Source organism: Sprattus sprattus (genome assembly GCF_963457725.1).
Source record: "Sprattus sprattus genome assembly, chromosome: 1".
Lineage (NCBI taxonomy): Eukaryota > Metazoa > Chordata > Actinopteri > Clupeiformes > Clupeidae > Sprattus > Sprattus sprattus.
This window is the reverse complement of record NC_137920.1, coordinates 34,717,498-34,739,272: the sequence shown is the minus strand read 5'-3', so window position 1 is coordinate 34,739,272 and position 21,775 is coordinate 34,717,498. Positions and strand designations below refer to the sequence as shown.

The 21,775-nt window shown below is 42.4% G+C and overlaps 2 protein-coding genes across 4 annotated transcripts in view; one reads left to right on the top strand and one right to left on the bottom strand.

Moving 5' to 3' along the window:
• rbm20 (RNA binding motif protein 20) overlaps window positions 1–18,596 on the top strand; it is a 44,757-nt gene extending 26,161 nt beyond the window's left edge. For all 3 annotated transcript variants that reach the window (XM_080860765.1, XM_080860766.1, XM_080860767.1), the window contains exons 2-14: window positions 2,924–3,992; window positions 4,528–4,589; window positions 4,974–5,071; window positions 5,652–5,752; window positions 11,035–11,178; window positions 11,529–11,660; window positions 11,747–11,826; window positions 12,109–12,772; window positions 12,921–13,025; window positions 13,211–13,790; window positions 14,083–14,187; window positions 14,445–14,566; window positions 16,311–18,596. In XM_080860765.1, the coding sequence (XP_080716891.1) occupies window positions 2,924–3,992; window positions 4,528–4,589; window positions 4,974–5,071; window positions 5,652–5,752; window positions 11,035–11,178; window positions 11,529–11,660; window positions 11,747–11,826; window positions 12,109–12,772; window positions 12,921–13,025; window positions 13,211–13,790; window positions 14,083–14,187; window positions 14,445–14,566; window positions 16,311–16,379 (3,331 nt within the window). In that variant the 3' untranslated portion in view covers window positions 16,380–18,596. The remainder of the gene's footprint in view (window positions 1–2,923; window positions 3,993–4,527; window positions 4,590–4,973; window positions 5,072–5,651; window positions 5,753–11,034; window positions 11,179–11,528; window positions 11,661–11,746; window positions 11,827–12,108; window positions 12,773–12,920; window positions 13,026–13,210; window positions 13,791–14,082; window positions 14,188–14,444; window positions 14,567–16,310) is intronic.
• A 769-nt stretch (window positions 18,597–19,365) lies between these two features.
• Window positions 19,366–21,595, bottom strand: cUnh6orf120 (chromosome Un C6orf120 homolog). The gene is made up of 2 exons (XM_080856846.1): window positions 21,488–21,595; window positions 19,366–20,573 (listed from the first exon to the last, which is right to left on the bottom strand). The coding sequence occupies exon 2, from the start codon at window positions 20,514–20,516 to the stop codon at window positions 19,926–19,928; it is 591 nt and encodes a 196-aa protein (XP_080712972.1). The 5' UTR covers window positions 20,517–20,573; window positions 21,488–21,595; the 3' UTR covers window positions 19,366–19,925.
• Window positions 21,596–21,775: the final 180 nt, after the last annotated feature.

Sequence of the window (21,775 nt, the reverse complement as noted above, 5' to 3'; positions counted from 1 at the left end):
TCTGAAAGATTCAGTTGCACAAATTCAAATTTGAAAAGAACCCCAAACATCATAGGATACCCAGAATACCCATTGAAGTAGGATGTATTATTTCCAGTTCTAATCAGATAACCAAATTGTGTCTCATTTTTTTGCATTTGGGAAAACATGGACGGCTTGTTTGGACACCAACCCAACATTCGTCTGGGCCCCTGCCATGTCCAATCTCTCTTGGCTCTCAGCTTCCCCAAGCTTGGGCACAGACACGGGACATATCAGGGAGCCAGGCATGCTTTGATTGATAGTGAGCACTACTAAATTTAGAGTGCATGTGAGCACATTTACCAGAATAACAGAACAGTCTAGGCAAGCAGTATCCAGTACCTGTGAAAGTCCTGACGTTGATGGCAAATTACCTTTCTGTCCTAAACTACCATCCTTTGGGGGTCAGCATCCATATTGCGCTTATAGGGAAATATACAGACATGGCTTTAGGAACCTGTCCAAAGGGTTAACAACAGGGAGCTTGTGGGTGCTTAAGCCCCATCTCACAGATGTTTCGGTAGTGTGTGGTATAATTAGTCAAACTGTAAGGTGATGTTCACACCGGAAATAATGAACCAGCAACCACTACAAAACCATAGCAAACAATAGAAAATCTATCCCTTCTGCTGCTGCTACCACTTGGAAGTGTGATCTCTGCCTGAAAGTTTTGCTATCTTGAAAAAAGGCCTACATCTGGGTTGATTGTATATTCTATTGTGATTTGGTTTGTCTGGACTACCACAGTGCTGGAATTTAATGTTATACTACGCATCTATCTCTGTGTGTCTGTCTGTCTGTGACAGGCGTATCTCCCTGACGGTAGTTACGTTAGTTATGAGATTTCGCATGTAGCTTAGGCATGTCATGAACCTGTGCATCCTTGATTTTGAAGATTTTTGAATTCATAGTTCGCGAGATATTTGTATTTTATCGTTTCCCGTAGGCACTATATTTCATCACCTTTTTCTCTCATGGACTAACATGGTGGAATGTTGAGCCATTGTGACGTCACCCACTCTAGCCAACTGAAATTAAGCAATAAGCCCCAAGAGGCCGTGGTTTGTTAGGCACGTCGCGAAGCGGAGTGCCGTTAAACCCCCTTACCTGTTCTAAAATCAGCGCAAACCACGGACTCGCGGGGCTTACTGCTTTTCTAAAACTGTTACTACAAATATTTGATATGGTTTCATAAATAAAGACAATTCAATTTAAGAAACAATAGTTTAATGATAAACCGTCATTCTTCCGCCACTAAAAATTATAGTTCCTAAATAAATCGTTGCCATGCAACCCTTGAAAATGTTTTGAAGATTTCTGAATTCATAGTTCGCGAGATATTTGTATTTTACCGTTTGCCGTAGGCACTACGGTTATCGTTTACCATAGGCACTATGGGTAGGGAGGCACTATGGGTACTGTAGTAATTCAGAGAAAGAGGGGCGGACCCGCGCGACATGAATGATGTCATAGTCATAGAACAGTCGTGTGGTTAGCCCACTGACCATGCGTTCATGCATCTACTGACGCAATGAGAGAGGTTTTCCGATGTATTAGTGTCCGATGTATATGTTGTAATTCGTGTCTACTTTGTTTTCTCATTATTGCAATATAAACCTCAGTCTGCATTTACCCTGGCTGGGAGAGGCTGTCATTCCGAAGATACTGTGTGTGATCGCCTTTGCTCTGTGTTCATTAATCACAACGCAAGAGTGGAGTACTACACCGCTACAAATGGTAGCTTATATTGATAAGCCTCGGAGGCTTTCAGATTGTCCATTGCTTTCCCATCTGTTGCTATGGAGTCCACGAAATACGCGCAAATCTCGCTGTAAGTTATGTTGGGCCCACGTCGTCATGTTATCCTCCCAGTCCTGCACTGAATTCTGGTGGGGGATAGTAACGCCATCTCCAGTCAGAGTACTTAAACTGTGTTCCCATTGTAAGGACATAATTAGATTACGATCTGTCTGAGAGTGGGCTGTCAAAGCTAGCATCATCGAAGTCATACAGTACAGTACAGTAGGCTACATACATAAAAAAAAATATGAACCTACATTTGAGTCCAACTGCATGACCATTCTTATCCTACACTTACCCTTACAATAAAGAAGTGATCCTATTTCAACCATAACTTCATTTTAAATAATTTCTTTCTTTATGACATTTAGTTTATAGTTTAGACAGCAACTTTGACATCTATATTCAACTGCATCCACTACATAATCTCAAACTTTATTTGTTGGTATATATATATATCCAAAAAGGCTATACAACATTAAAACATTTCTTAATGAAAAGGAAACATGCATCACAATAATACTTCAGTGTAACCTGTACCTATGTCGAGTGCAAATATGTCTTGCTATTACACTACCCAACAGCTGCACCTACGTCTGCTAACACTACAGAATGCATAATTCCTATGGGCACTGCACTAGTTACAATAACAAAGGGGGAAATTAGTCGTCAGAAGTTTGCGATAGCATAACAAAAAATACAAATTACGTAAGGTGAAAAAACAAAGTTCTATTACCCCCCTCTATTGGATTGCTGGTTATATTGGTGGGAAGATTAGGAAATGGGAAAAAAAGAAAGAGAATAATATCACAAGCCATAGCCTAGTATTATAATGCATATCAAGGCTGAATCCAATAGGTAAAACCCACCTAAACACTGTAATACCCGTCCACTCCTACAGGCTTAATAGGCTAAATAAGATGGATTATACAATGGATATAACTTGAGAGTGAATGAGTCAAGAGTGAGAGAGATAAGAGTAAGCGATAATTACACATTTCAGAGGGATGTGTAAGCCTAGGTAAGTTGGTTTTGAAGAAAAGCTCATAAACTTCAAATTTACATTTTTTAAATATATCTTGTATCCCTCTCTCATCTACAGTGCAAATGTGTTGGATAACCTTGACAAGAAGAACCTGCCACTGGGTGCCCATCTGAGCGGGGCGGCACAGAACCCTTTCCTCCTGACCCCGGCCAGCCTGCAGCTCGCCCAGCTCCAAGCCCAGCTCACGCTACAGCGACTGAAACTAGCCCAGAGTGCTGTGGGAGGGAACCCTGCGGCCTCTGCTGCCTCTGTCCTCAATCAGGTCCTCTCTAATGTCACCATGTCCCAGTCGTTGTTTAACCCACTCCGGGGCTCGGGCACTATGGTGAGCGGATCACAGGGAGGTCCTGCTGGGGGGTTCCCCCCCCCTTCACTGCCTTTCCCGCCCCCAAATTCAGCCTTGGGGACACTGGTAGGGGGAGGGTTCCCCCAGAAACCTGGAGGAATTAGGCACAACCACCCCCCACCAAATACGAGTCAGGCACCTGGTCTTCAGAATTATGGGAAGAAAGGGTCGACATTTCCCTCAGACATTGACCATCAACCCCAGTATGGCTACCTGGGAGGGGCGTCTGTGGCGCCCAACAAGGGGAATGAGGGGCAATACAATGCCCAGGCCAAGAGCAACCAGGGAACCTACCAGAGGGATTACTTTGTTCCAGATTCTCAGGGTCAAGTGTCTGGTTTTGGGTGTGGAGTAGGTGGAGGTGGAACCAGTGGTCAGGCCCTTGAGGCTTATCCAGGTTCAGCTCAAAAGGAGCCCTGGAAACATCCAGGGGGATTTCCCCACGGTGGGAAGTTGGATGTACCCCCAGGAAGTGCCGGTGGTGGGGGTAACACCTGGGTACCTGGTGGGCAACAGTTTTGTCCCAGAGTGGAGCTTTACAACCCAGAGGAGCCGACTACTGACCCAAAGTTCAGCCCAGGAGGTCCAGGGTTCGGTGCTGGCGGTGGACAGGGATTTGTGGGATACCCACAGCAGCTGCAAGGAGGGGAGGATATGAGCAGACTGGTCAGGAGCCCCACCCCACTACAACCCCACCAGTTCAATGACTTTCATGCCGTTACACCAACACAGCTGCCACACCAATGCACCATCTGTGAGAAGACAGTCTACAACCTAAAGGTAGGTCATGCTAAAGGAATGCTGAGGGGCAGAGGGGGCAGCTCTGCACAGTTAGGACTTTGAACCTGAGAACTGTTTTGAACTTGTTAAAGCGAACCCCTAAAACCAACGTGATAAGAGTGCTACTACTGGTTTTAAAAACACATATGGCAATTTCCATTTCCTACAATATATTCCTTAATCTATAATCCTTTCGTCCCTGCAGAGGAAGAATTCTAAGGATTAGGTGAAATTCATCTGACTCCCACAAAAGTTCCAAGCATAAATGGATCCTATACATAACAAATGCAGGGTCATTCTCTCAGGAGGGCGTGTAAATAGTGTAGCTGCAAGTGTGATGTTTTCACACATTTGACCAGAAGGCTTTAGTGGTCTGCTTTTAGCTACAGTGGCACTTAACCCCCCAAGCTTGGCCAGGGGATTCTGTTAGAGAGTGACAGAGGCGGGAACAGAGATAGCCAGACCACCATGCTTTGTGTTTGAGGGTCTAACTGTTCTGGAGGAGTAAATATGTGAGTGTGTATGTACTCTACAGGACTGGGACCAGCACGTGAAAGGAAAGCTCCATCTGCAGAACCTCGCTCTCTACACGAACGGGTGAGTTATATAGGAATAATCAATTAGGAAGGCACCTTACGAGTTCAACCAACAAAGAGAAGCGTAGGTTGGTGATAGATTCACAATCACCTCACATGGTGAATCATTAGATGTTTTTTTTTATTCAAAACTCAAAGTTTTCTCCCAGTTTGAACAAATCTTTTTAATGTATTGTGTTAAACCTAATACCAATAGTCTCAAGTGGAACTCACAAGTTTGGATTTGATAAATATTCACTTATGAAAACTGCTGGGGCATTTTATTACACGCTTAAACTCCCCATAGCCAGCCTTAATGGGCTGAATTTGAGCTCTGTCACTAGATATATCCAGCCCTACGCCGGGAGCTTGGCAGCTAACACCAGTCTCCCCCGTCGCCTTTCAGCTCGGCAGCTGGTGCCACTCACTATCCCACGACATCCGAAGGATGTCTCAGCACGGCGCTCGCTAACACCATGGCATATTCCTCCACGGCAAGTCTAGGTAGGAAAAGTGCTCTATTTGATTGTTTTGGTGAAAGGCTGGGGCAGAAAAAAATTCTGAATGCAGATTTGAACTAGGTTGACCTAGAGGACAAGCATTAGAGCTATTTTTAGTGAGCGTTCAGTCCAGACATGAAGAACCAAGAGTACCTTCGCACCAGCATGGGCATAATATTAATACTTATATACTGATATACACAAAGTGCTTTTTGTATCAAAGAGACCTTGAATAGAGTTTGATAAGTTTTGGTTATAATATATTTGTAACTGAAGGGTAATGTTGCCTTAGCGCTGCGTAGAACTAAGTCATGTTGTTTGGAGTGAGTAAATATACTTAGAGCAGTTAGTGTGCTGTGTGCTGTGTTTAGTGATTCGATATCAACAGACTAAGTGATTTGTTTAACAAGATTAAGCAGTTATGCTTAAACCTAAGCAAAATGTTCATTATTAATAATAATAATAATAATTACAATAAATTACAGCATGTGCTCTTGAGGGAGGGAGTCCATGTCTCGCATAGATAAATTATTTTCTTTTTTTTATTATGAAAATTGAAAATGTTGCTGTAAACATATTTTCAGATGCATCTTCAGGACCTATTGCCTCGTATTTACCAACTGCATCCATGAAGTCATTTCCCCTGTCAGGCGTTGGATTCACGTCACACCAACCTGGGGCAAAGGTAAGACAGTTTGCATAGTATTCTTGAATGAGAGATTACATATTACTATGTGTGACACGAAATGGCTTGCTAGCCTGTGGAGTTATCGTTCTTAGATATTTAACGGTCAAAAGGATTAGGTTGTACTCATAGTTGCTTTCCAAATATGAGTGTGTGTCCTTAACTGGTGTCACTCACAGGCCCCTCCTCTGAAATGCTTCAAAGACTAGAGAGATCACAGAGGGGTGTGTGTGTTGGAGGGAGGGGGTTGGTAGGCAGGAGGATTACGCAGTAAGGGTCAGACGGAGCTTGACTGCTTCAAGTTCACTGAGCGCTTGTAACATTTCTTGGGGTTTGTAAATCAGAAATATGTGGTTGTAAGCAAGTATCGGTTACCTTGCAAATTATCAGTCAACGCATTTTGTCAGCTGTGACCCAAAGGTGGAAAGAAAGTAAAAATTGTGAATAAGTGTTATTCTTTTTTTTATATCAAAGATCCCAACAATCAAATATTTTAATATTTGGTCATAATTTGTAACGGAAAGATAGACACAACAATTGTTCACATAGTTCTAGTAAAAAAATAAAACATTGCTAGAAATGCTTTGAATTGTAACTATCATTCAGCCTCCAATTGACTCACAGGGAGCAACAGGTTCTGTCATTATCAAATTACTGGGGCTTCCTATACCAATTGGGCTCACTTGGGTGAATGAAAGAACCATTATGTATGAGTTGTTAAAGACAGTGTCAAAGCTTGCTGAGAGAGGGGCAGAACAAGAGAGACATCAACAAAGACAAGAGACAGATAGTAGTCAAATGGACTTCCTCATGATGATGGAATGGAGCAAATGGCTGGCATTTGTCTTCCCAGCCACAGTCGACGACTGCTCCACTACTACTGACTTAAAGCCTTAGAGTGCCTCTGAAATAGGTGATGGCGGATTGAGGTGTGTGTGTGTGTGTGTGTGTGTGTGTGTGTGTGTGTGTGTGTGTGTGTGTGTGTGTGTGTGTGTGTGTGTGATTGTGTGTGTGTGTGGGGAGGGGTAGACCTTGGCAGGGTGTAAGGGGAAAAATAGCAGCTGTTGATGGGTGTCTGCAGTTGTGGTGCACATACAACCTCCACATGAAGAGGAACAAGGGGGTTGGAGAGTCTGGTAGAGATATAATAAGAATGAGTATATCAGTGGAAGAGGGATATATAAACACGAGGTGCACAGAAAACAGCAACCAGGGAAAGCTAACACACCAAGGCCTGGGATAGCATCTGAAATCTGAGGAACATTACACTTGGCTTGCCAGGAGGGGAGAATGGGGTGACATATGGGGTGACACAGATGAAGATCTGAAGATCACTGCTTCACAGGCTTTCTGTAGTCATAAAGAAATACAGCTGCCAAAAGAATATTAGTTTAGCATAGATTGACAGGTAGATTGATAAGATATATTATTATTATTAGATACCTTATTATGTGTTTTCACAAACAAGGCCTTTGGTTTGTCTCAATTGGTTTGGTCAAGGTGTTGCTTGGCTGTGAAATAAAAAAAAAAAAAGTTTTTCCTTACATTTGTATGATGGCCAAAATGTATGTGGATTATTTGTGCGTATAAGCATCAGACATAAATAGGCAAGCCTGTGATGTATGGAACTTTTTTTGAGTGCCAGGGATTAAGGTAGTTATCTAAAAACAAGCTTTGCATAGCTCCCTTGAAGATCACGGTTTTACCTCTGGTTTATTGACCATGTGTACTGTGTATTGATGACAGTTTCTAGGCAACCCTTTCAGGAATTGGTCGATCAGGCCCATTTGTGGTTGTGAGTGAAGAACTTAAAACAAAGACTCTTTTACAAGTTCTATCCATCCACTTATTTACGATGGCTTTCAACACAGAGGCTTAAACATTGTATGGATGTACTAATGTTAGCTCCAATAAACCCCCACCTGTTGCTCTGATGGAATCTTTACTGTTTTGTGGTGTGATGCCGGTGTCACCCCACATTTCAGCCAGCTGTTCTTGGGTGAACCTCTCCTCACTCTTTGATAAAAAAAATAAAACACAGAAGCTGCGCACTGAAAATGGCTAATTTAGCTAATAAACACTCTTCCTCTGCTTGGGTCAACCACTAGTTAGGCTATTGAGTGTGGCCGAATTGATGTGTGAATATGAAAACAGACAGATGGAGGATATTAGTTTTAATGGTGCTGGAAACCAAAGGGGAGATAGAGACCTCCACCATATATCGCACCAAGGGTAGTGGGAGGAATGGCAGCTTGGGAGTTAGGTTTCCGGCTGGGTGAAGAGTAACAGGAGCTGCAGGGGACGAGGGTTGCATCCACAGGGGAATGCAGTGGAGGGCTTTGAGGGACAGACTCAGCACCTTGCTTAACCCACAGGGATTTCTCTACGAGTAAACAAACAGAAATGTTTCATTCCTCACAAGTTGTCCGGTGTGGGAAAGGGGCATATGGTTGGTCATCTGGCATCCAAAAAAAGCTTTTGCTTCTTTCCAGAGCTTCTGTCAGTCATGATTCCATAGTTAACCATGGGCTATTTAACACAGCATAACCACTGCATAGGCAAAATGTATTTCAGAATCAACACCATACAACAACAATGCTCTTTGGGTGGTTGTTTTGCAATGGGCCTCTATGATTAAAAGTAGAGTCCTTGGCCCAGTTATGATACATGGTAGTCCGGACAGTCAAAGTAACTGACCGGACTGAGACTAATGATTGATTTACTTCAGAGGTCATTATGTCACATAGAGCAAGATGCATGGTAGAGCTACTAGGGTATTCACAAGACACCCATAGCGGACCTCACACATTGATCTGGACCACAGGCGAAAATGTGTGACTCAAAGTACGCTATGAACCTGTCAAATCTGCTTCAATAAACCAGTAAGCAGTGTAACTGCCACTGATGTATACAATTAGATAAATGCTTTTGTACTCGTGAAAGAAAAAACTGCATCCTTGATCATCTCTTTGTTTCTTGTCAAAGTTTCTTGAGTTACAATTTCTGTTTCAGAAAAAAAAATTGTCAGTAAAATCTTTTGGACGGTAGAGAGGATATCAAACAGTTCACTGCCTTCGCAGAGGTCAAATTATCTCAGTATTGTATGAGATCTATGTGATAGAGTAGTTTCACATTGCTCGTAACTTTTCGTAGTTATATTGACATGTGGGCTCTACATAATAAGATATTTGGCAAATACACAGAGGCAATTGGGAGCATCGGTCTGTGTTTGATTTCAGAGACATAAACAGCCTGTTGGTGTCTATTTCTGAACCCGTTTATTAGACCAGGCCTGCCTGGACCCTCCATATAGTTTCAGGGAGAGAGGTCGAATCTGGACCACCGCTGTTGATAGAATTATCGCCCCAACATCTGAGACCATTAAAGCTGGGTCAGCTGCCAGAGCAGTCTAACAGAAGCGCCAAGACCTTGCAATCAGGTGCTTGGAGATCGTCATTTCCTGATGTCTACTGTAGTATTACTTTTGTCACAAGTGTATAATTCAATACACAGATATACGACAATGAGACAGTCGGACATAGACACAGGCATGACTGCAATAAAGCGAATTCAAAAAGTATGTTAATTCGGTAATATTATGCTGCATTTTTTAGAATTTAAACTCAGTATTAAACTGGGAGATGTACACCATTTTAAGAGCGTTAGAGAATGGATCGTATTTTAGGTGTACGGTAGGTTGGTAGGGACTAGTCACGACCAAAGTTTGGGAAAGACAAAAAAAGTCCCTACCAATATTTTGTTAATTTGAGAAAAAAATCATTTTGCACAATATATTTGCAAACTCATTCGTATTATTATCAATACAATGTTCGTCGCCCAGAAGAGTTATAAATACATTTCTAAGTTTTCCAATGCGCCCTCGAGCCTGTGAGACAAGATGATGTCATTTAATTGGCTGAAGTGGCAGAGTTAGAAACACTACGTGAATCCTGAAAGAGTGCTGCTAGTAGTCTGATACGGCAAGCTACTAAATTCGCCAGGAAATAATAACGCCTCATATCAGTATTTCATTTGGTCTCAGCATTGATGTTTTGACCCTTTTGTGCTCTGAAAAGCCACCTAAAAAGAAAAGAGATGCCAGAAGTTTTTTCCACCCATCAAAAAGCCCAGGTCGCTGTTAGTTAGCTAGTCGGAAAACTACCCACATTGCGAAGCTGCTAGCCCTAAATCGCCACCCATTGTACAATGGAAACATGTTTTGAAAGTTGTTAGTGTGTAGGGCATGTTACTTTAGCTTGCATTACATCTCGTCTTGTTGAAGCCAGAAGGGTAAGCTACCCTACCCTGTTTAGACAATTTTACCCATGAATGTAATCAATCACACTGGCTATTTTGAGAATACATGTTATACTTGAAGGTAGTAAAAAGGTGCAATCAATTGGGATGCCCAAATGTATGTAGCATATAATTCATGAATACATTATTTCAATGCACTGCAATCCAGATGATGAAGGCTTAGTACAGCTCCATAAAACCTGAACCATTTACCTACATATTACAAATTAATTTCAGAACAAACAAATGCACTGCATGTACTTCTCATTAGGAAATGTTGTTCATTAAGGCAATATTTTGAAATGCATTCAGGAAACTAAGAAATCCAGTGCAGATGTAGTGCAGGTTGAGGAAGAAGCAGCTGGACCATCAGGGCTTCAGATGAGGTCTTACTCATGTTTGGGATATCCAAAAAGGACAACAAAAACATGTGATGTCAAGAAATGTGGAGAACGTTATTCTTTTTATTTAAACTAAGTGTTTATTATTCTTATTATGTTTAAATCAGTTCCAAGTTCCACAAGTTAGTAGTACACAAATGTTAATATATTCTAATAAAGTTTGCCTGTTAAATATAACATCAACTACATTTTTTAATTTATGGTGGGGGTGGGGGGGGGAACTAGGTGATTACACCTCTGCATACTTCCCATGGTCAGCTGCCCTTTTTCTTAGGAGTACAGGTTTTCATGGTATAAGGGGTCAGCAGCCACTGCAATGGTTTGCTATACTTAGCGATCCACGAGGATTAGAGACAGAAAGGGCACAATGCCAGGCGTGTTCAAATGTCATGCTTTCAAATCCCTGACTGTAAACCGTCATTATCACCAATGATGAGACCCCCACCTGTCTTGTTTTGTTATGCATGTTATGTTTGTATGCTGGGTTATGAGGACATGTGACCAGTGGATGAATATTGGCATCTGTGGAATACTTCTATGATAAACTCCCAGCCATATAGTGAGCAGTGATTTTCTTTGTCTCAGTTTCCCCAGAGAAAACCCTTCCCTGGTCGGGTCGTCCACATCTGCAACCTTCCTGAGGGAAGCTGCACAGAGAATGATGTCATCAACCTGGGCATCCCATTTGGCAAAGTCACCAATTATATTCTCATGCGTTCCACACATCAGGTATATAACATCATTTTTAACAGTTACTCTATTTGTTGTCATTCATGTGTTTTTGAGAGGCCTAAATATTGTGCATGTCAACCGTTTGATATTCACCTACAATTATGAGTCTGCATTGACATTTTATGACCAGAATCCAACTGTGTTTTGGGGGTCATCATATGCCTATGTAGTGTGGGTTACTCAAATTAAGCTTAGTATTTATGACAGATCACTCCAATGAAAAGTGACACTCAGTGATGATTTTAGAAGTTTAATTTGGACCTTGTTTGACTCAGTTGTACTTCTTAAGTGTAAGCCAAAACCCTGGCCAGTCAGTGTAGTCTTGTAAAAGTGTTATTTCTTGGCAGGCTTTCGTGGAGATGGCTTATGTTGAGGCAGCACAAGCCATGGTCCAGTATTATCAGCTTCAACCAGCCACAATTAACGACCAGAAACTCCTGATTCGGATGTCAAAGCGTTACAAAGAATTACAACTCAAGGTAATACCAGACTATTACAATATCGTCTTTTTTTAATTTTTTAATTTTATTTTACATTTTGTGTTATTTTTATCTCTCATGTAAAGAAACCTGGAAAGGATGTTGACTCCATTATACACGATATTAACTCTCAGAGAGAAAGAGACGACACTCAAGAACCTGACCGGTATGAGCTTTTTCCCTTCCCTTTTACCCTTTACAAGTTAACACTGTTGACTCACACAATCTAAAATATCTGTACATTCATGTTAAGGTTTAGTGGTTGTATGAGCTCCAAAACCTTTACCTGATCATTAAAGTAATTCCCAAGCAACTAACCCAGTGGAAAGTATAAAGGCAATGTCAGGTGTAAGGTGTCGGTATTGAATGTTTTTTGTTACATTTTGAAACACTGAAGCTCAACCTTATCCATGTCAGACTGTATCACTGACACTGGGCATCTCCTCAGGTACGTACCAGAGCGACCAAGGTCCCGTAGCCCAATTCGAGGTTCCTTAAGCCCACGCTCTCACAGCCCAAGCTTCACATCGTGCAGCTCCACGCATAGTCCACAGGGGGCACCCTGCCGGTCAGAATGGAGCAACGGCATGGGCCAACGTCGGCGCTCCTGGGACTGGACAACCCATCCCCGCCGGGAAGATGATCGGGAACGGGAACGGGAACGGGACGAGGAGCACTGGAGGAATGGTGAAGATGACAGGCCCAACGGAAGACTGCCTGACCGCAGGAAATCCTACATGAAAGCTGGGGACCGTATCAGCCCCAAGACTATGGATGACCGGGGTGGCAGAGACTGGTACTGCCGAGGGAGCCCTCAGGGTCCTACATTCCCCTCCTACAGGGACATGGATGACTTCTACAAGAAGGAGCACCCTTACAAATCCGACAAGCCCTCCAGGCTGCCATACCCACGACATGAACTGAAGACAAAGAGGAGGGAGGCATCTGAGTACCATAAGCCAAGGCACTCAGAGTCTGAGGATATGTCTGAGGAACCCATCCCACCTAGAAGTCCAGAGGACAGAAGGCAAGGATCACCAGCGAGGGGAAGAAGCAAGAAACAAACCAGAAGACAACCAGCAGAGAAGGACGAGAAAGATCCAAACAACAATGTACGTAATGTATGCAAAAACACAGAGTAACACACTAGCCTACAGTTTGGATCATAATAAAGGATTAGAGATCTTTGAGAAGTTTGTCTCATCTAAAAAAAAAAAAAAGCATACTGTCCTACTGGGTTCTGACTTGACCCTCTTACAGGGACAACACCAAAGAGAGGAATCATCGAAGGAGAGGTCAGTTTCTCCTCCCAGTGTGAGCAAGAATACAGATGTGACAGAAGCTGACCAGGACAAAGAGAGTGGGGTAGACACAATTTCTAAATCTTTGCATTTACATTTGCAGTTTACATGTCACCAATATGCAAAAAAAAATTGTCATACTCTTCTTTTCATACTTTTTTAATGTAATTAAAGTATTTAGCTATGATCTTTAAAGATGTTTTCCATTTACTTCCATTTAGTCTGAATATAATACATTATTTCACCCAGGCTGAACAGTCGGAGAGTGATGACACGGAAGGTGAGTCCTGGTACCCAAAGAACATGGAGGAGCTTGTGACCGTGGATGAGGTCGGAGAAGAGGAAGACTCCATAATTGAGCCTGACATACTGGAACTTCAGGAAGAGTCTCTCAGACAGGAGACTTCATCTGACAGCCTGACTGAGGCCAAACTAGACTCAAACCCCACAGCGTCCTCGGATACACAAAGAGGGGATAGCCAGCATGGCTCCCCTCCTCGGGAAGACCCTGAGGATGCCCCGGCAGCCACTTCTCCTAAGGAAACCAAAGAGGACAAAAGTAGATCAGAGCCTCACAGCTCAGACCTCAACCACTTCCCCAATCAGGAGTTAAACGCTGCCTTGGAGGAGACATGCTCCACACCAGACATGAGTGGAGCTGATGCTCCCAAATCAGCACCAGACTGCCTTTCAAACCACAATGGCGAATGTGACTCTGCCAAGCCCACAGAGCCAAACAGGGATGTTGACACAGGAAAGTCCAGCCATGTGACTGAGAATTTACACAAAGACACACAGATGAAGGAGGATGGCCAGTGCCAGAGGAAAGGTTGGTTTTCTGTATTATTTTTATTATTAAATTGTTCACAACCAGGCAACAGATTAGAAGAATGACAAAATCAGGGTGGAAAGGCAGTGATAGGCTAAACTACACAATAATATCCTTATGGGTGAGGGATGGTGTGATCTTGCTGCTATACAAAAATGATATCCTCTCTTTAAAATGTGTTTTGCGTGTTGTTGTTCTGAATGACACCATTTGCTTTTCTCAACTGTTTGCATATCAGGAGTGTTTCTGAATAGTTTGTACTAGGGTATCTTTTAACATTTCATTTCCATAGACCCCAATTCAGTACATGGTCATTCTCCACTTCGGATAGACACTGAGGCCCCTTCGCCATCCAGGGAACAAGAAAAAGTGATCAATGAGCACAGTATACCACTGGGTAGGTGATCAATGAGCACAGTATACCACTGGGTAAGCGTAATACTGGGAACTAGTTTTCTCATAGCTAGTTAGTTGAATTGGTCGTCCTTACATATGCTTGCTACTATGATGCTGCTCATTCAACTCAAGATAGATATATGTAATCCTCAGATTTAGACATTTTTTGGTTTCTTCTCACTTTCATAAAATCATATAGAAACAACTAATGCTTACAATGACATAATCGATGCCATATGCTGTTGTTATTTTTTTTAGGTGTGGAGTTTATTGTGCCTAGAGCAGCCTTCTACTGTAAACTGTGTGGGCTCTTCTACAGCAGTGAGGACGTGGCCAAAACAACACACTGCAGAAGCACTGTTCATTATAGGAATCTCCAGGTCAGTACATTTATACTTTGAGTATGTGCATTCCCCAGTTGCTAACAAGTGTCTTGTCATTTATAGTATAGTTTTACTGAATGCAGATGACCTGTTATCTATTTTCATTTTAAAGAGGCTATATGTATGCCTGGCTAACGGGTAGCAAGCTCAAGGATTTCAAACTCCCACCCCCAAGTAGACTGGGGGCAGTTTATTACTACATTTATAGCCTACATCCTCCTCTCCCGTTGCAGAAGTAAGCAAAAGGTTTGGCCAAGGTGACAGACACTGAAGGCTACCCGTAGCATGACAATATTTATATGATTTAAAGATATCTAGGCTACCATTAGTGTGTCAATGAACATGATATATATATGTTACATTAACTTAGGCGAGGTAAACAGACCCCTGTAGGCTTTTATTTAAGCACTCAAGCTTTCAAGCTAGCTGATAGCTGTTATGTAAGGTTAACCGTTGGGGCTTGTGACTGCGTTACTTGTTGATACTTCCTATTGGATTGCCACACTTACTTGTGTCCATACGTAAATTCAATCCGGCACTCCTATGGTTAAATACGTTCATGTATGTAAGCCACCCCACAGGAGAGAGAAAGCCAGAGAAGATTGAGAACTCACTTAGATGGCCATTAGACTAAATAGCTGATGCAATGTTACAGCCTTATGGCTCTGGTTGACCATTTCCCCAACTGGGATGTTCCTGAGTATTCCATTAGTGGAAAGGATTGTGCATCAAGCTGTGTGGAGGCATCGGAGGTCAGGGGTTAATGACTAGAAGGGCGCTCAGATGGTATTTTTAATTGTAGAACGTGCTATGCATTTGGCCAGAGAGGACCAAAGGGTTCCAGGATTGACAAGGTGACAACTTTGATGAGTTGTCATGGCGAACATGAGATTTATTTGATGGTTTTATCGTGATACTTTTCTTTTAAATCTTTTTTTTGCAGTAGTCAGATGTTGTCATGCTCATGTGACACGGTGAGAGCATGCAGTTCAGTGTTATGTTGTTGCTTTTTCGGCTTTGGGGTATTAATGAGTGAGTCATCGGGGCAAACTTGTGCTGCCACTGACCTCACAGAGACTTCCTGCGTCTAAGGCAGGATTGGGTTTCTCATTAGCGTCCATCTCACAACGCAAGGCAATAATTCCGCACCAAGAACCACAAGAGAGCGAGCGCAACTGAGATCCACCGGGAGCAGCGGATACTTTGACGTTTGACAGATCGCATTCCCAGGGGGGGTGGAGGGAAGAGAGGCGTTCGGGGGGAAAAAAGTACGCAAATTCCAAAAACAGCTGTGCTGTCCATCAAACTCAGAAGGAGGGGCTGTTAATGACAGCGGAGCAGTAGCTGGTAGAACAGCACGTTCCCTAGTTAGCGTCCTGCCTCTCCTGGTTGCAACTTATAAGATGAGGGAAACCAGGGCCGTGTGGTACCTCTGCTCCCAATGTACAGGAGGGGCCTGGTTTATTTTCACTCACTCTCTCTCACTCTATTTTGAGTCCTCCAGTCTTGTTTGTCCTGCCCCTTTTTTTACTTGCATTACATAGTACCATTAACAAGTAAGGAAAAGAATGGGGCACACTGCAGGTGCTAGAAATCTACAAATTAAACATTTTTTTTTTTACACGCCAATTCAGTTTTCGCATGCTTACAGTACTTGAATTTTGTAACAGGTGTGCAACATAAGAAATCAATTTACTGGGAATTGTATGGTCTGTTTTTGATTATTATTTTTCCCCCACAGAAATACTTGTCTCAGCTGTCAGAGGGGAGCCTCCTTATTGGCCATATGGACACGTTTGGCTCAGAATGATGACTTGGCACTGGCAGGGAAAGGATTGATGACTGCACGCATTCAGCTTCGGAATGAATATCAAGACAAGAAGAAGGGACGAGACTGGGAGGACAGGAAGATCGATAGTGTTGGCGGGTGGTAGTTATAAAATGATATGGGAGAGAGAGAGACAGAAGTCAAGAGGCCTCCAACCTCTCACAAGTGATGAGATAACTCAGGTGAAGCAAAAGTGCAAGCACTGAGCATGACAAATAACACCCAGAGCTGGACACATGAATGTAAAATTACTATTGCATTACAACCGCACAATCACTCACACAATAACATCGTTTTGAGTAAAACATTTGTGTAAGCGTAGTAAAACAAAGAGATGAGGGTCTTAAGAGACCTTATGGTGCCTTATACCATGCAATGAGGTATTTTTCTCACTATTGCACTGAATGAGAATTCTTGCAAGTTTCAGGAAAAACAAATATATTCTTATTTCTATGAGGATATTATATTGTGTATCTGCAGACACAATACGCGATACAAACATCTATTGCCTTGCTAAATGCCTAAATTAGCTTAATACAAGTGTCAAGGCCTTTAATACTATTTGTTGTGTCAACTTTAAAGACAGAGTCTCCTCATTGCAGTTTTTTTTTTAAAAAGGCACAAAAATATCCTGAGGTAGTTCTAATTTTGTTAAATACTTGTGAATACATTTTGATGCAAATATTTCTTCAAATACGTTGTACTTTACCTGGATTGTATAGACTGTCATTTCGTAATTTGTTCTGTGGTGGCGTTTATTTTATTGCTGTTATCCACATGACTGTACTGTCTGTACTGTTATCAGATTTGGCTGTTCAAGTAATTCCCACTATCTGTGCTGTCTCCTTCCCTATTCTGTGTTAAATTAAATACCTTAGCAGCTTAAAACTCAAAATGTTGTCCAACTGACAGAAGACACTCATTGCCTCGAGGGCTGTACTACGAAGGGAGTTAAACCTACTCAGATTTAACCTAGGGTTATGAGGGAAGTCAGGGTGGACAAACCGTTTGCCTAAATTGGTGGTGCGTATTAACATAAAAGGGGGAACGTTCACACCAATCAACCTCAGCAATCTTATGAAAATATGTGTATGTAAGCCGTCTATGCATATTGAAATCAGACCATTATTACTATATTATATTGCAAATGACCTGCAATCTCATAAATAGCTTCTTTGATATTAAGAGTGCTGAAATGGCCGAGGAACACAACAAATGCATCCATCGGTTTAGTGAGAGCAAGTGGCTCAACTGCACGGCATACAGTAGCCTATTCTTGCCCAGATGTTCAACATTACCTTTGGAATAGGGCCGATATGAAGTCTCAGCTGGCCATGCACGGTGGGCTACACGTCTAACAGTGCATTACTCTAGCGACTGGCATTGGACATATCTGGCCCTAGCAGCTGCCAGTTATGAATTGTGAATATAACAAATTCACTTAGATGAAAATTGATATCTTTCACAGAGAACATAATTGGGATAAGCTTTTTGACGGTCTTTACACATCCTCGCCCAATGTCAATGAAGAGGCGGGTGAAGTGGGTAAAGAGGCGGTGCTTACATAGAGTAACATCGAGTTAAACATGAACGTAGCCCGCTCGGAGCAGTGCATAGATGCAACGTAAATAGCAATGACAGCATACCTAAAGTAAAACATATCCACCTTTCGTAGTAAAGGTTAATTGGGAAGTTACTCCTGAAGGTATCTGGATAAACCAGTAACCTCGCTTCGTACAGCCCTCTGGAGCTCCCAGAATTTGCTTGCTAGTGTAAGGCTAATAAACACTGCAGCCTTGACAATAAACAAACCAAAATTCTAAGTCATATCTCAGTTAGGATAATGAGATAATAATAAGATGCAAGAGTCACTGTCACCGTTTTGTGAGCCAGCTAGGCTACTTGATTTCCACATCTTATATTTTTTGTTTCTTGCGGATAATTTAAAATTGTCATAATCTGGACAGTGCTTTAACTGTAGAGATACTTGAACTGGACCATACATTTTTTTTTAAACAAAAAACATGCTTCAAAAATAATTTATTTAGTGTAAATGAGCGAGTAGCTGCCGGAGGGTGCCTTTTTGAAGTTTTATATACTGTGAATACTAATGTAGGTGTGACAGAGACTTCCTTTTGTTTTGATGGTCATTTTGGTATTTGATGTTTGGAAGCAAGTGAATAAATTTTTTTTTGTGAACATCCCACATTACCTGCTTGTGTTATCTGCTTGTGCTACACCCAAAGCAATAACGCCTGGGCCTGCCACACACACACAGAAAACACACACACAAGAAGCCTCTGTAATGAAGGCTGGATACACTCTTCACAGATCAGTTGAATGCCACCACAGATCTCCTAGTAGTGGAGTTCTTGCGCCCCCTAATGTTTAAAAACTGAGTTGATATTTGTGTTTTGCAGAAAATTTGTTCAAAAAGTACTATGGAGTATTTAACATTCTCACCCAGTTCTACTGCACATTGAAGGTGATTTCTACATTTTTCTGAGGTTTCCCACTGACTGTGAAGCATCAACTCTCTCATGAAAGGAAGAGCCTTCCTAAACATCAACTGGGTTCCATTTTAGATATAATAGTTCAATGGACTACTCAGTCTCCCTGGAAAAGCATCACAAGACCTTCACACCCTGCAAACATAGACCATTAACCCTATAAACACTGACTTACCCTAACTCTGAAACACCCTAGATGTTCTGGAAAATCTGCTCTGCCTGCCTCTCTTGAGCTCAACCAGGGTGTTCACTTTCTGAACTGAAATACAAAGACCAGGAGTCATTATGATTAGCTTGTGAATTGACCTGTGGTTTATGATTTCTTTCTAGAAGCTTTATTGATGTGATTAAAATGGCATCCATGGTAACCATGGCCTGGAATCACTAGCCACATGACTTTAAGGTTCTCACTTCTTTCACTATACAGTTACTCCATTGTAAAGTCACACAAATGCAGGTTTGCAAAGATAAGTGGTCTCTTTATTTGGAAATATTTACAAATAATTCCACTGTGTGATTGAGCCTCACCATTAGCCAATGGGGAGTTGGGGGCGGTGTGATGGGACTGATGAAAAGGCACAAAAGGATATTTCTCCCTACATGCTTCTGCCCTTACTCTTCTCCTGTTACAGAGCAGGTCTGTTGTCAATTTCAAAGTAGTGGGTCCCGAATCTTCACATCGAATGACATTTACACCACAGAACGACCTGCGAGGTGAACAAGGTGATGCATGAGTAGCTGTTCTCCCGAAGTTACACTTGTGAGCCAGTGGTATGAATCTGAGGCGTATGGTCAAGGCGGAGATAAATTCATTCAGCTCCTGAACTTCATTTTTTTGTACACTTTTTCTATGATCAATACAAAATTGGAGTCTGATCAAAAAATAGCTGTTTGAAAATATCGCTTTAGTAATCACTTTAGTTTGAGGCATACATAGTCTACTTCCCACCATTTCTTGGGAGTTTCTCTCAATTGAAAAAAAAACAAACACTCAAATCACAAGTGCTTTGTCTGTTACTCAAAACAAGATTTCAAGTATGATTTTCAAAATGCCAATGAGAATGGTCCAGAAGATGGACTCTTCCTCCTCCTCAAAGTCCTCCTGTCCCCCTCCCTGAGGGTACCTGGGTTGGCCGTGGGTGCCCTCTTCTGAGGGGTACGAGTCCTTTTGGAAAGGGTCCTCAATCAGCACAGTCTGGTCGTAGAACACCTTCATTTCAAACTCGCTCTCCTGGTGAGAGGGGTGACCGTAAATGCCAATGCCCACAGGGCGGGTGAACTCCCCGGGCACCACCACCACGTCATGCCCGCATGTGACCGACTGTAGCTTGTAGGTGTCAAAGCTTGGCCGAAGCGTCTTGTCTGACACGTAGAGGTCAGCGTCGCCTTTGAGGCTGCTCATGTGTAGGATGATGCGCCCGTCATGGTTGAGTCGCAGGTAACTGTAGTTGCCTGCGCCAATGTGGCCCTGCACCACGTGGAGCAGCACCCACTCCTTTGGCACAGCAAAAGCCGAAGAGGCATCATCGTCCTCGAAGTGCAGAAAGCCTTGGGCCTGGGACAGGAGAAGCACCAGTGGTACCAGGACACTCCAGCGACACGGTACCATTCCGTCACTAGCAATCACAACCTGAGAGAGACCGTGCCTCTACCATCAAAGGATAGCCTTGAATGGTGGGTAAATAAAACAGACCTGTTAGATTTATCATTTGAGATATTGAAGAGATATTCAGGGCTTGACTGAAACAGCTTAGATCAAGTGAGATATCTAGGCTACCACTCATATTATCTCTTCCTAAATATCTCTACTGATAGTAAAAGGATACCTCTTGGGAAGCATCGTGCTGACTGGAGACATGACCCTGCTAAATATATATCAGTGGCTTTTCATCGGGACAGAAGCATCCGCCACTTGCAGTCCATCAGACTGGCCTTGCCTTAACCACATTTAAAGATAGCTGAAAGTCTGTGGGTTTATGAACTTCACGGTCACCAAAACATGTGTGCTAGACCAATGGTTGTGGACTGTTGTGTGTGTGACTAACTTAACATAGCAATGATAGCAACTCATATTTTAAAAGCATAACTTATTGCCTTTAACCATGACAAAAGCACAGCTAAAGTCCAACTTTGCTAGCTTGATTACGTCACATGAAAGAGTGACTTGACAAACCGGTTAGACATCTGACAATTAACGTTAATTGTTACGAATTGGTACAAATGTTACACGACCAAACAAACGTTTCCGTTACATATCTACACCAGCTAAGGTTAGTGCATTCAACAGCAAGGACACTTATCTTACTAAACCAGTCATTGCTCCATATGTCACCCGAACAGGTGCCACTTCCAACTGACATTTGGCTAAGTGTTAGCTTAGCAACCACATCATTAGCCAAGTTGTCTGGTCTTGCTAGCATTCTAAGGCAAAGCAGGTTAGCACCTTAGATCTATCACGCAGACCATTAGCTCAGGAGAAGTTTAACTTGACTACTGAAACATATAGACGACGACTACGTCACCAATAAGCAGAAATAAAGTCAGAGTATGGTCAAATTAGCCACCAAAATTTAAACTTACCTAAACATAACGTCTGAAGAAGCAAGAATAAATAACTATTTGTTATTTTTGAGGCGACGGCATTTCTGTCTCACTTCGAGTTACCGCTCCCTCTGCAGTTGCCACTCCTGTATCATGGTGCGACAGCGCCCCGAGGAGAACAGGCGGACAAATCGCAAAATAGGGCCTTGTTAAAACTGGAAGAAGATTGTGTTGGTTGCAGTGGTGGTGTGAATAATATCTTTCAGTGTACCGTATTGTTGTGGGTTTATGTGGGTATTTGTATTTATCCAATCCAAGGTCTCCACT

Coding starts and splice junctions, on each gene's coding strand:
- cUnh6orf120 (XM_080856846.1), bottom strand. CDS start 20,516: ATGGTACCGTGTCGCTGGAGTGTCCTGGTACCACTGGTGCTTCTCCTG.